The following is a 14,316-nucleotide window of genomic DNA, read 5'->3' as shown; positions in this document are numbered from 1 at the left end:
CTCCGCCGTGAGAGAGCTACTAACCAGCACGGAAACCTTGCTGCGTAGAGTATAGGAGGCAAGCCACGTCGTATAGCGGCTATGTCGAACCGAGTACACTTGCTCTGTGTCCCCTAGATTCTGGAGAAACCGACTACGATCGGGTTTCCTTGGTCATTTACTGTGTTTGCCTACGTCTAACGTTTTAGATGGTATTTGGACATTGGCTTTTTACGTATTTTTCGGCAGATCTGTTTTTTATAGCAGGAGAGCCAGCCACCTTGTATGCTATCTGTGCGCGCGCGCCCCCTCACCCCCTAAAGAGGAAACCGAGTCCACTTGGATTTTATCTGTCCTTTACTCTGTCTGTTTGTGTTTGCTATATAGAAAAGATTGAATTTTTAGGTATTTTGGGACAGATTTGGTTTCTATGTAGGTAATATTGAGCTGACGTCCTCTGAATTCTGAAGAAACCCACTACGATTCAGCTTTCTTGGCCATTTACTGCATTTGTCTCTGTTTGACGTATAGGAAAGCCTTTGGAGACTAACTTTTTAAGTATTTCTGGGCAAGTTTATCCTTTGTGCGAGTAACTTCTGCTTGATGTCCCCTAGATTCTGCAGTAAGGTACGATCGGGTTTCCTCTAGTTTATTAGGTTTGCCTATATCTGGATTTTTATGTGATTTATGGACATTGGATTTTTAGGTAGTTGCGGGCAGATTAGTCGTTAATTTATGCCCTCTGGGTAGAATTGTTCTTGATTTATGCTTTCTTTTCTCTTTTTTCGACAGATTTATTCTGCGGCAGATAATGGGGAAAATTTGGTGACGATTATAATTAGGGTTTCTGGATCTCAATGTTTGCAGGTTTAACAGTTTTTAAGATAATGAAAAGCTCGTTGCTAATCTTTCTGGAAATTTCTTCTTTTAAGATTGATTTGAAATTTGATCATTGCAAAGATAGCTTTCTGTAGTCAAGATCCTCAAAGATTGTGTAATAGATAGGTCGATGGCAATTTCTATGGTACATTTGCGCTCTGACGTGAACGTTCAATGTTAACTGTATTCAGTCTGGTAGATACTGTAGCTTATGAAATCTACTTCACCGTAAACTGTGCAGTTTCCACTACATTTTATACTTTATAAGCATCCTGCAGTAGAAAGTGATTTAATCGTGATTAAGTTTCTCCATAGTTGCAAACTTTTAAACTTCTTAGTTACTTAAAAATTACTTTTGGAAAATATTTAGGATTAATCCTAGTTGTCTATATTTATCGTTTCAAACTTCTCGACAACTCAACAACAACTTCTCTAGAGAAATATTCAACAAAATATTCGCCGCAATAAATAAAAATTAGAAATTTAATAATAAACGTGATATCGAATAGACTATAATACTAGTTATTACTGAGATTCTAGGGAATTTCATATAGCGAACACTAGCCAATTTTCGTCCGGCAAACGAAGAATTTCGAAAAGCAATTTCGCGTTACAAGTTTGAAATAAACTTCTAGATGAGTTCACTGTGCCACTGCATGTATGATCAAGTCGCTGTGGCACGTCGGAGCTTCAGGGTCTTCGAAACTCTGTTTAGGAATTCCAGGAAGGAATCTAGAACGTTTGGTATTACCAAATAAACGAACTCCGAGTTTCATCAAATTTTGTTCATCATTCAAATTCTAAACGAGTTTCAAACTACTTCATACGAATCTTCATACGAATTTATCGAAATTCCAAGGAGAAACGTAAGAAATATAGGAGGTATAGGGAATTTTAAATAGGGATCGACGTTTTGTTTTATATTCAGGAAACGACCAAAAAGTCATTGCCATACGAACTCTCAAACTGTTTAGTCACACTGAGAAATTCCAGACTCTTCCTCGGTCTCTAAATTCCCCATCTTGCACTCTATAAATATACAGGCTTGGTGGAAAGAAGTCAGTGTCAAGGTCAGCAGCAAGAAAGCTGCCTTGCTATAAAAATTCTCGCATATTTTTTCGTATACTTCAAATATTTCAAGTTCTAATGTTTTATTATTCGGTAACTGATCTTTCGAAGTGATTCTAACCTAAAAAGTAAATCAGTTTTTAATGAATATTCCAAGACTCAAGGTTAAGAAACTTAGTTTTAAAAGAAACCTTCTTATTAGGAGATTAATTGCTACGTTTTGACCACAAAAACAGTAGATTTTCGTTAGATCCAAAGAAGTTTTATAACTCCATTATTTTTTACTAGATCTGTAACAGCGATATAAAGATATAGTTCATACGAAGAACTTATTACGAGTAAACTAACTCCTATTTTGGTAGCTCGTAACGAAGATCTAGATCTAACAAATTTAGCAACCAGATCTTCTCGAGTGATTCTTAAATATGTTAATTACTCCATTCTTAATTAATTCATAGACGAATATTAAATCAAATTTAGTCTGCGAGGTATTGTTCGAAAATCTAGGGATATTTTCATTTTCCACTGAATCCCGGTACAAGCGTCGATTAAATTGAACCAACGTTGAATTATATTTTGACAACATCGCGGAGGAAGAAACTATCAAGAATACCAGCAAGAGCGAACCAGTGTTAAGTAGCGAGGAAACCTGTTTGGGGCACTGAAACGAGAAGCCTGCTCGCTCTACATAGAATCGTTATGTGCTACTTGCTAATATGTACACAAACCAGACGTTGGTATCAGTTTTGTGCCAGTGTCAGGTCATACCGGTAATTTATTAGCCTGCAGTTTCTCCCGTGCGTCCAGATCTCTGGATCTAGTTCCTAGAGGATTGCCGCGAACTTCTCTCGCCAAGTTTCACCGATTTATTACCAGCGAATCATTTTTCAGACGTTCTGCAAACCGTAAGAACTGTACCAACTTCATGATAAACTAGACATTTTCAGATGAACGTTTTTTATTTGATTAATGACAGTACCCTCATTCAGGCGTACTAATTAAAATGTTGCAACGGTATATTCCTAGTATAAAACGAAAGGGAACTAACGTTGTCCATTTGTAGCGAATATTTATAGTAAAATTGCTATGGATATTATAAGCTAGGAGTTTTTAATATTATCCAATATCTGGAAAGTCTAGTTGACGCGTAGCTACGATCTAGTAACTTTATTTCGAAAGATACGAAACCTTCAAGCACCCTAGTTAAATTTCCAGAATGTATGAATCGAAATGTCACATGTTACAGGAAATTGCTGAAAAATTCAAATCTAAAGTATCCTTAATACCGCCTGATTTAGTAACTTTTTCGAAAGATACGAAACTTTGAAGAACAGCCCGCTTAGATATTAAGAATTAACGAACCAGAATATTGTATCGCGCGGAAAAGTGTCAGAAAATGTTTCCCAAAGGCAGAAACTCGTGTGAAAGGCAGGAAATTTATGAGAAGAGAAAGAAAGTCTGGAAGAAAGCAAAAAGATGAAAAGAAGAGGAGAAATGAAGATATCGGCAGCGAAAAGATTGCGAGTTGAGATGAGAGGACGATGAAGAAGGGGTAATAACCGAGTGACCACCTAGCCCGGTCAGTGTCTCAGTGTTCCAGGCGGATGTTTTCACGCTGATCAGTACTTCCGGGTGATCTGAGGAACCCGTCTCCAAGCTTCTCGTCGCAGAATCAGTAAGAAGGAGAGAGAACACGTTCGCTTTTCGCAACAGGAGAAAATCGAAGCGACATTTCCTTTCTCGGTCTCTCGATCGATGAACAACTCGGTTACTTTAAAGGAAAGCTCAGGAAGAAAAAAAATGCAGCTTCGATCGTTCCATATAATATCCAATATTTAATTCTCAATATATCATTGAGTCTGATATTTAGTCTGAGATTAGAATGTCATGTTACTTTATAATAATTATATTACATAATTAGTGATTTTGTATTTTAAATTCTCTATAGAATCCTTGTAAATTCTTCAGCCTCTTTCATGTGTTTTTTTTTTAAAACGCACAGACTTAGAAGCGTTAGACAAGAAATAGATAAAAAATTGTGACCACTGTGGATAACCACAAAAAGGAATAAAATGTTGTCCAGTGACTCGAACTATTCTGACTGTTTCTATGAAATATCCTCTTCGATTCGGTCGCACTATTAGACACAATAATTCATTAGAAGCGGTATTTTAAGCAGAATTAAATTACTTCCACCAAAATTATCCATAGCATAGAATAGAAAATTAAATAGTCTGGTCTTCGAATACTGCATACTTCCAACTTACACTGCAACCCATGATATTGATCAGAATCTAATTTTGGTCATGGTACCAAATTATTCAACAACAATTGTACATTCTACGTCTCGAAGAATAATTATCGTGGTACTATTCTACTTGTTCTATTAGTGGCACTGTAAATCGAGTTCCCGTTGAGGCAAAAGCCACGCGGCGCTCGATTCCGCCTCGCTAGAGGAAGGCGCGTGCGTGCAGAGCGCACCGCGTACTTTCACCGACCGTGACTTCTACCGCGCGGCGTTCCATTCGACAAGTTTCACGGATAAAGGAGGTAATAGAGGCGATGTCGCCACGTAGGTTACTGGAACCCGCTTGCTCGCGGCCGAACGAGTCACGGGCGTTACACGCGCGCACCAGCCGCGGCGTAACGCGCCAAGTAATCACCGGAAACCTCGCGAGGAACTCGTCGTCGACGGATCAAATCACCTTGTCACCATTGAGTTTGTTCAAATCGAGAGACCTTCAATTTTTGGCTTGTTCGAGTCTCAGTCTAGGCCCATTGCAAATCTTTGATCGGTAAATGAGATTTTTTTTTAAGGTTAGGTCCATGTAAGGTTAGGATAAAATAATATTTTGAGAATACAGGTTTTCATGTTTCATAGTATTTTTTACGAACACACTGTTACGTTCCTTGGTTTACGAAGAGGATAATATTTTTCCAAGAAGCTGTTTTTATTTGAGAAACTTCATTCTTCTAAGATTCTTCTAGATTTTAATGATTTCTGATTAGCGAATGAAGATTAATCAGAATGTTGGCATGCAATTAGAAACTGAATATCTAAGGCGTTCATGGGAACTACTCGGAGACTCACCTATTTATGGAACGCAGAGATCGGGTTACTGATGGAATTTAGGACAACAGGGGCATCATATTACCCCTAGTAGCCAATATTTTTGGGTATTAACGACCAGTGTGTAACACATGACCAAATAAACTCTTACTCAACCGATATATAAAAGAACCAGTAATTTTACAGCAACCTACATTGGAACTCAGATCCTAATGAGAAACCGGAATTTCTTAACGAGAACCAGCATTTTCATAACAATCTTTGGTTATTCAAATTATTCTTCAATCGTAACCTCAAATTCTAGCAAGGAACAATTTCTAATCTAGTTTGCAATATCTGTTTGCAGGTAGGGACGAGCTGTCGCAGCCTGGCTCTTTGAACGGTTATGGAAGCAGTGGTGGCGGAGGTGGTGGAGGCGGAGGGGGCGGTGGAGGTGGCGGCAGCGACGGCTGTGACGCCAGGAAGAAGAAAGGACCGACCCCGAGGCAGCAGGAGGAACTGTGCCTGGTCTGTGGTGACCGTGCCTCCGGTTATCACTACAACGCACTGACCTGCGAGGGCTGTAAGGGCTTCTTCCGGCGCAGCATCACCAAGAACGCGGTATACCAGTGTAAATACGGGAATAATTGCGAGATCGATATGTACATGCGGCGCAAATGTCAGGAATGCAGACTGAAGAAGTGTCTGACAGTGGGTATGAGGCCTGAGTGTGTCGTGCCTGAATACCAATGTGCTGTCAAACGCAAGGAAAAGAAAGCACAGAAGGTAAGCTGTTGACAGTTCATCGTCAAACGATATTAAGCCATTACGGATGAAAGGGTCTACGTTTTCAAAATAGGCCATTTCATATTCAACATTTAATAATAGAGAGATGTCTGTGTAGTTCAGGATCAATCAGGAATGGGACGTTTTGTTCCAGGAGAAGGACAAGCCGAACAGTACAACGATGAACGGTTCCCCAGGCAGTGGGATACGCAGCGATCAGATGGGAGTGAAGATTGAACCAGCAGAAGCAGAGTCGTTGTCCACGTCTGGTAGCAGCGGTATTCTAACGCCGGTCAGCCCCTATGGCTACGTGAAACCGATCAGCCCGGAGCAAGAGGAGCTGATACACAGGCTCGTGTATTTCCAGAACGAGTACGAACAACCCAGTGAAGAGGATCTCAAGAGGATCACTGTAAGTAGACGCGGTGAAAATGCTGCAAATCATATCTGAGTAGACTAAAGATAACTTGTTAAGTGTAAACTGTTATAGTACTGAAAAGTTGCTAATGGAGAATTAAGGATAAGAAATTAAATGAAAGCTATCATTCGGTAGTCTCTAATATAGTCTTAATGCTTTTTTTGTGAAAAGAAAGATCCTCAAAGGAACTCGCAAGAAAAAAAAAGGACGATGAACTTAACACTATAATTATAACTATTTTGTTCCAGAATCAGCCCTCAGAAGGAGAAGACATCAGTGATTATAAATTCAGGCACATCACCGAGATCACGATCCTGACGGTACAGTTGATCGTTGAGTTCTCGAAGAGGCTACCTGGCTTCGACGAGTTGATGCGAGAGGATCAGATGGCCCTGCTGAAGGCCTGTTCCAGCGAGGTGATGATGCTTCGAATGGCGAGGAAGTACGACGTGCAGACGGACAGCATAATATTCGCCAACAACCAGCCTTATACCAGGGACAGTTACAACGTGGCAGGCATGGGCGAGACGATTGAGGATTTGTTACACTTCTGCCGGCAGATGTACGCCATGAAAGTGAATAATGCCGAATACGCGTTGTTGACTGCCATTGTCATATTCTCAGGTACGTATACAATCAATTTTTGACCACCCGAATCTTGGATCTGGACAAATTTCTCATCACTTCGGTCAAACATCATCAAACATCATCAATTCACGAAGAATTCAGTCAATTATTTATACAATACACAGGATCATTAGGAACACCTTCGGACTAATACTCACGCAAACACAACTAACCTAACATCAGCCTCATCAACGTTCACGAATATGGGCCCAACCTACAAAGAAAAGAATCCCCCTATTTTCTTACAGAGAGACCGAACCTGCTGGAAGGCTGGAAAGTCGAGAAAATCCAAGAGATCTACTTGGAGGCGTTGAAGGCTTACGTCGACAACAGACGCAGGCCGAAGTCCGGCACGATCTTCGCGAAGCTTCTGTCGGTGTTGACCGAACTGCGGACCCTCGGCAACCAGAACAGCGAGATGTGCTTCAGTTTGAAGTTCAAGAACAAAAAGCTGCCAGTTTTCCTCGCTGAGATCTGGGACGTGACACCCTAGTTCCCCCGTAGCCGATCCCCGTCGGCTAACACCGTTGTTGTTTCATCGCGAGTCCGCGCAGCGTCTGGAGTGATGAAGCTGACAGAGCACAGCATCATCGACAGACGTGGAACGTGGACGTGCAGAACCTCCTGTACTAGTGCACCACCATGCCACTGCCTGAGTAATAGACCGCCGGCGTCTTTGAGTAGCACCGGATCGTTCAGAATTCGCTTCTCACCTTCTCTACGCTCTGCACCGGCCTCGTGAAGGCTGCAGGAGAGCTAATTTCGGCAGTGCTAGTTGGAGCTAGATGCGGAGGATGATACATAATACAAAAAGTCAGGAAGAAGAAGGCAGTGGCGAGGCACCCAGGCTGTGATATGTAGAGACAGTACAGAGACTGTAATAAGGAGCTACCTACAGTTATGTTATTACTATATCCTCTACCTGGCTACCCCCGGAATCGATATGTAAATGTATAATGTGTAATTGTAATAAGGTAAAGAAGCGGGCGCGTTGTAAGAGCAACCAAGCGAGTACGAGTGTAACCAGAGGAGCTAAGAGACAAGAATGTGAGAGAGAGTGTGTGTTTAATTGTATGCGTGTGCAATTTTCGGCTGAGAATGTGACTGATCACTACGAGATAATCACGATGATAAACGATTGATGATAGGATACAATCGCACTCCTTGTATTTTCGTGCGAGCAAATAAGGGTAGAGAGAGACGAGGTAGGCCCGGCCGGCTGTTGAGCAGCGACCTGGCCCGGCCGACACACGAATCGAGTGCGATGTAACGAAGAAACAAAAATAATGATGATGATGATGAAAAATAATAACAAACCATACGATTATACATAATGATACCATAGAGTCTATATCACAACACATAGCATAATAATATATTGCTAGCATGTACATTGTTTATACGTGGAAAGAAAAGTTCGAAGAGAGAGTGGTGGTTGAAAAGTTGATCGTTGAGTGATGATGGTGGAAACAATTTTTTCCGCGACGAATAGGTATATATTCAGAAGACGAGGCTTGGCATTTGCGCGCGTCCGGGTTTTCTTTTTCGTGAACTGGCAAGAGAAAGGGGCAGGAAAGGAAGGAAGAGAGAATTAAAAAATGCGTAGTAGCAATGTAGGACGTTAAGTAAAGTAAAAGTAAGCGAGGCTAGTTGGTAGTAGGTCGTAGTAAGTCAGTGAAGCTAGGCTAGGTGACCGAGTTCAAGTGCAAAGCCTTGTGCCTTCAGCAGCGGACATCGGCTCACCGACAAAACGAAAATATGAAATTTAACCGTCCGTTTTAATTTTTTAATAAAAAAAAGATGAAAAAATCAACAAAATCAAGCAAAATATTAAGTAAATCTTGTGCAAACGTGGGAGAGAAAGTTAGAGTGAGAGAGTCAAGAGCGAAAGAGAGGGAGTGACTGAGATGGGATAATTAAATTGCGTTTAGACGGAGAGAAAGATCAGCATGTAAGAGTGAGGGAGTAAATGAACAAAAACATTGAAGAGAAAAGGGTGAGAGCTGATTTCGCGAGAAACTGACAGAAATTGGAAAAAAGGATCTTTCTAAAGGAGAAACATGGAACAGGGTCGCGCCAGATCAGCTGGAGACGGAATTTGGTTTAAGGGGGTGACGATACGCTTCGACACGTTGGGTCTACAACAGCCTAGCCAGACCCTGGGACATACAATGCTAGCATAAAAACACACTTTGATTGCTGAAGGAGGCTGGATGAAGTAGCACTGAGAATAATCAGAGGACATTCAGCTGGCTCATACTCGAACCGAGAGTGACAGACACACGTACACACCACGTACACGCGCGCACGCACTTGGTTTCACAGGAGAATCGGTAAATTTGAAAAGACACAGCGCATGCACACAGACACCAATGTGAGCCACACTGTACACTAAGATTCTCAATGTTGTAACACTGTAACTCTATGCTATTAACTGATCGTACGCAGTTGTAATTTCGTAGTAAGTTAAATGAGCAAACCAAAAAGAAAAAAAAGCGAAAAAAAAGATAAATAACGTGCGTGCAAAATTTTGTCGAGTCTAGAAGAAAAGAAGAACAGGTGATCGAACTTGACAGGCGATTTACGTTTGGCGACGAACATCTGGATAAAAGGATGACGAGAAAAATGAGACTGGATACATATAGAAGGACACGAGGAAGACTTACTAGTACATCGTCTAGAGCAAAAATAGAAACATCTTAGAGACACAGTGTTTTACTATTATACAATTATATGTTGAACGATGCGAAAAATACAAGTGGCACGTTACTATATCGAGGTAATATCGTTTTTCTCCGATCTGGTCGATTTGGGGCTCGAGGAGGGTTTCATGTTCGATACTCGGGACTAGTTACGTGACCTAATAATCACCACCAATAGTCACGTCCATTAGGTTACGACATCCTTGTTGCCTCAGATCGAACTGACACGGACAGGGACAATCGACACGTCCCATCGAATCTATGATGAAAGATCTACAAATTAATGCCGTAAGGCATACACTGCCACACCGCAGAACAGCGTGAAAAGAACCTAGTGCTGGCTAAATGCGAGACAGAGCTACTGGAAGCTGAGAAAAAAGATATCCAAACCATCGTCACCATCGCCCATCAATGTGATTGTTGCTTCTACATTGAAGTAATTCACATTGTTCTTCAAAATCAATGAGATGACACCTTTAGGAACTCGGTCAATGACTCAGACCATTGCTGCGAGCCAAATTTGGATATTTGATTGGATCTGAAAATGACCAATTGGTTATCAAATTTGGGAACAAAAGGATCACGGTCTATCGGTATAATTGGATGAAGAAATCTTTAGAACAAGTGGCTCCAGCAATGAGTAGAGGCTGAGGGGCCTTGTATAGAAACACCAGACACATTTGCACACACCTATACACCGCATTTGTTGTATCACGAAAAAACACCAAGTGGTTTTAGACATCGCCGTTTCTGCTATAAAGTGAGAATGTGATGGGAACAGAAAGATTTTCTTGAAGTACGATGACATTGCCTATTGTATACATCTGTAAAGTAGCTAACAGTCATTGACTCGTGGTAAGAAGCGTGTTTGAGAATCCACGGGTCGATGATGAATTAACACGTTCGTTTGGACTCTAGAGTCCTTACAGAGTTAATATTTAAGCGTACTGCGACAGCTTATAAAATCTACTCCCTTCTGATTATCAGTGGAGACCCTGCAAAGATGTTTCACTGAGTTAAATCGCCATTGCTGAAGACTTATAAAGTCGTTCTCTCATACGTAAGTGTCGTATGTATGTAGACTGATGTTTAGTTGAGAATTGGGATCAACTTCGGTTAGAATGATCAAGCTTTGACCAGACTACGTTACTTGTTTCTTGCTATGAGCTTTTGCCATTTATCGAACCTTGCTCATTATAGTTTCTTTTTAACCTGTTAATTGAGAATTTTTTTGGATATAATGTCTTTATCTAATCTTTTATTTTGATTTTTTTTTTGCTATGTATGGTCCACAATTATATATTTCATTTTTTTTTTTTTTTAATATAATTCGGTATCTTTATAAAAATAGTATGTTTATTCAGAATCGTGGTTTGGGTTACATTTATACCTTTAATCTTCCAGCTTTAAAAAACTTGGTGAACAGGTTAATGGAACATACTTAGCTACCAACCGTACCTTAAGAATTTTTCAGACTCTTCTTTCATGGAACTTGATTGCTTTCAACAGAGAAAGCAAAGAAAGTATCCTAACAGATAATACCGTTAAAATTTCAGAGCTTGACCATTCACAATCGGAGACAACAATTGCTCCTTGGACTCCTGGTTCAATACCAAAGCGAAAATCGTGCAATAAATGAAATTTGTGGTGATCAGTTTGCTAGATGGGAGAACGGCATGGCGGAAATTAGATTCTCAGAATGGAGATCCCTGTACCTTGGAGCGCAGAAAAATCGTCACGGACCGTCGACGGCAGGTCGTCATCGACACTCTTTCGTTTGTAGCGTCTAGAGTCACCCTCGAATCCCCGAGGGTCTTCCCCGTTGCGCGAAGAATCTTCGCCATGATTCCCGACACGGTGCCCGTGAAGTTCGCGCGGCAACCGTCAGATGGCGGCGTTGAGATATGCATCTCGCCTTAGGCGACGTTTTCTCTCAACCGGACGTGTTTGACGTAAAAAGATCGGGCGGGAATCAAGGTGAACCGCATCCTTCGGCGAATCAGAAACCGGTCACACGTTACTCCGTGTGTAAGTGTGAGCTGAGAAGTGAAAAGAGAGAAAGATAGAATAAAAGAGTCAGAATGCAAGGGAGTATGAGTGGAGGGGCGACGAGCGAAGAAGAGAGGACACACACAGGTACACACACATACAGAGCAACACAACCGTGCACATACACGCGTATACACACACATACACATACACACACATACACATACAGAACACTTTGAACGAAAGAAAAACTAGATGCAATTCTACGATCACTGCCAAGGGCGTTAACCGTCGACGTCGATTTCTCATTGTCTGAATGTGTCGTAGTTGTCGTTTTTCTCGAACGCTGCTGCAAAATGGTTCAACAAAGTAGTCATGACAGAGTGGAGAAAAATTGGAGGATTAAGAACAAAGGGGAGACACACTACTACTACCACGCGCGTCATTTGGCGACATCTAGAGATATTATAAGCGATTAACGAAAACGAGATAATGAAAAATGCAAAAAATATATATGTATATATTACGTTACATACATCTATATATTATATAGCGCGTTCGCTCGAGTTTTCTGACGATGTACGAGCGAACGATTTGTTCATGATACTGCCAAGCGTAGATTCGAGTTTCTGTGTTTTTTAAGGGACAAACTATAATACTCCTTTTAAATGTGTCGAGCCACACTTATACTCCACACCAGCACGTATGCGCGCGCACACGGCACACATACAGAGACACACATACACCCTACACTAGAAAGATTACACACGCTGATTATGTACCATATGTATGCGCATCGTGCCGCAATCTCTCTTGTCTGTCTGTTTATCCAACCGAGCACCCTGATCTGTCCGTTTCTCCTCCTAGGTGTCCCTTTTGCCTGTCCCTACACATATGTAGATGTTTGTAGAATATTCCTGATTTTGGATCGTGATCACGGTGACTGATGGAAGGAATGAGTTGAGAAATTATGTCAAGGTTTTATTTGATTATTCATTGGAAATAGCTGTAATTTGAATAATGAATTTTTCAAATTAGGAAAATAATTGGTAATAATTGCTATCGTATAGCAATTAGTAATTAGTAAAGTGGTTACGCACTGAGTTTTTAAAAAATACGCAATTTTGCTAAGTAGCAGAAGTAGGTAGGTTTATTGTATGGTAATATTGGCATTGAATTTTAATTTTAATTTTTCACAGATTTTTTTTTTGTAACGTTAGTGTATATTAATAAGGAGAATGTTCCTTAAGAAAGTCTAAAAATCTGTGCAATGGAAAAATGTGCAATGTGAAAATCTGCAGAATCTAAAAGTTGTTAAATCTAGGTTATATTGCGAAAGTCTAGAAATTTATAAATCTATGAAGTCTGTCAAATCTGAAAAGTCGGAAAATATATAAATAACGGTTTCATAGACCACATTTGTTACAAGTACAAAACAAAGAAACAGTGGAGAATAAATACAATCTCCATGATCTTTCTAACCATAAAGTTCGCTTGTCAGCGAAATTGAAGTTCTAGTAAGAAAGCGCCCGGCGTGTCCTTCTAACCTCCACCATGAACACCACGTGTTCGGTTGGGGGCAATCAGTCACCATGAATTCGTAACTTGATACTTGTACGTGAGATGTGAAACGACTCTGTACAGTCCTTGTTCGTAATTAGCCGACAGACGGTTGAGATACGGTATTTTCTTATTGGAGGCAACGTTCGGCCCTGCGAGAGAAAGCGAGAGTATGAGTGTAAGAGAGCGAGAACGAGAGTGTAAGAGTGCCACAGTGAGGAAGGTTCTTGTTATTAATCGCGAAGATTAAGAGAGAGAGAGAGAGAGAGAGAGAGAGTCGTTCTAATTTATTGGAAGCTGTAGAAAAACGATGAGAAATGAAGAAACGGAGGAAGCTTATAAGCTGAAGATTATTATAAATAAAGTTAAATGATTATACTTTGTTATGGTAGTTTGATGCATTATTTTTCTGGGTTTGATAATAACGTCGACGGCAACAATATTCTCCGCCATCTTTTTTTTCTGTTCTCATCCGTGGAATAATACGATTTATATTGTACATAATTGTTATTTGTAAAACGAGAGAATGTGAAAGAGGCAGAGAGAAATGTAAGGAGCCCTGAGAATTTTTATCGAAATTTATTGCCTTCGTTTTTCACCCCTTCTGGAATTTTTGACTAACCCTTTTTGGACCAATTTCACGAAAAATGATATAAAATTCCAAATTCCATTAAAAGGTCCTGATATTATTTTGAAAATTATAGCGTAGAAATTCTTTGTGAAATTGATCCTCGTATTATTTACTAACAAATCGAAATCTGGGATTTTTCGTATTATACGAAACATGCTTTTCTGCAATTTTAAGAAATTTGCTCGATCAAAAAAGGAAAAAAGAAAAAAAATAATAATAACTAGCGAAGGCTAATCTCTAAGAAAGATCTGACATTTATTTGAAGAGAATTTATTTATGACGTAAAATTCGTGCTTGAAATTCGAGAAGGAAAACAATTGTGGCGGTAAAACGGCAATAAGTCAGTGTTGTATAAGAACTTCATATAAGATCACTATAACAAAGTATATGCACTATCATTTCTAACAAGCGACTATAACTGCAACCATAAACGACTAACAAAATTTTCGGGGCTGCCACTACTAACACCAAACGTACAAAAATTTTCATCACGCGTATCGACTATCAACCATTGCTGTCAACAAACCACTCAACAATTGATTTATTATAATTTATTATAAAGAAACAACAAAAAAAAAAATGGAATAACATCGCTACTAGGCATATAAGAAGAACAGCATAGTGATGG

At 40.1% G+C, this 14,316-nt stretch overlaps 1 protein-coding gene across 5 annotated transcripts in view; it reads left to right on the top strand.

The window, feature by feature from the left end:
* The window catches only part of LOC100749603 (ecdysone receptor), a 197,944-nt gene extending 184,309 nt beyond the window's left edge, over nucleotides 1–13,635 (top strand). For 4 of the 5 annotated variants that reach the window (XM_012389094.3, XM_024369738.2, XM_033322415.1 and 1 more), the window contains 4 exons: nucleotides 5,343–5,761; nucleotides 5,916–6,173; nucleotides 6,428–6,803; nucleotides 7,055–13,635. In XM_012389094.3, the coding sequence (XP_012244517.1) occupies nucleotides 5,343–5,761; nucleotides 5,916–6,173; nucleotides 6,428–6,803; nucleotides 7,055–7,299 (1,298 nt within the window). In that variant the 3' untranslated portion in view covers nucleotides 7,300–13,635. The remainder of the gene's footprint in view (nucleotides 1–5,342; nucleotides 5,762–5,915; nucleotides 6,174–6,427; nucleotides 6,804–7,054) is intronic. The other variant, XM_033322416.1, reaches the window with a different exon arrangement.
* Nucleotides 13,636–14,316: the final 681 nt, after the last annotated feature.

Source organism: Bombus impatiens, unplaced genomic scaffold, assembly GCF_000188095.3.
Source record: "Bombus impatiens unplaced genomic scaffold, BIMP_2.2 scf_0637, whole genome shotgun sequence".
NCBI lineage: Eukaryota > Metazoa > Arthropoda > Insecta > Hymenoptera > Apidae > Bombus > Bombus impatiens.
This window is presented reverse-complemented; position numbering and strand designations above follow the sequence as displayed.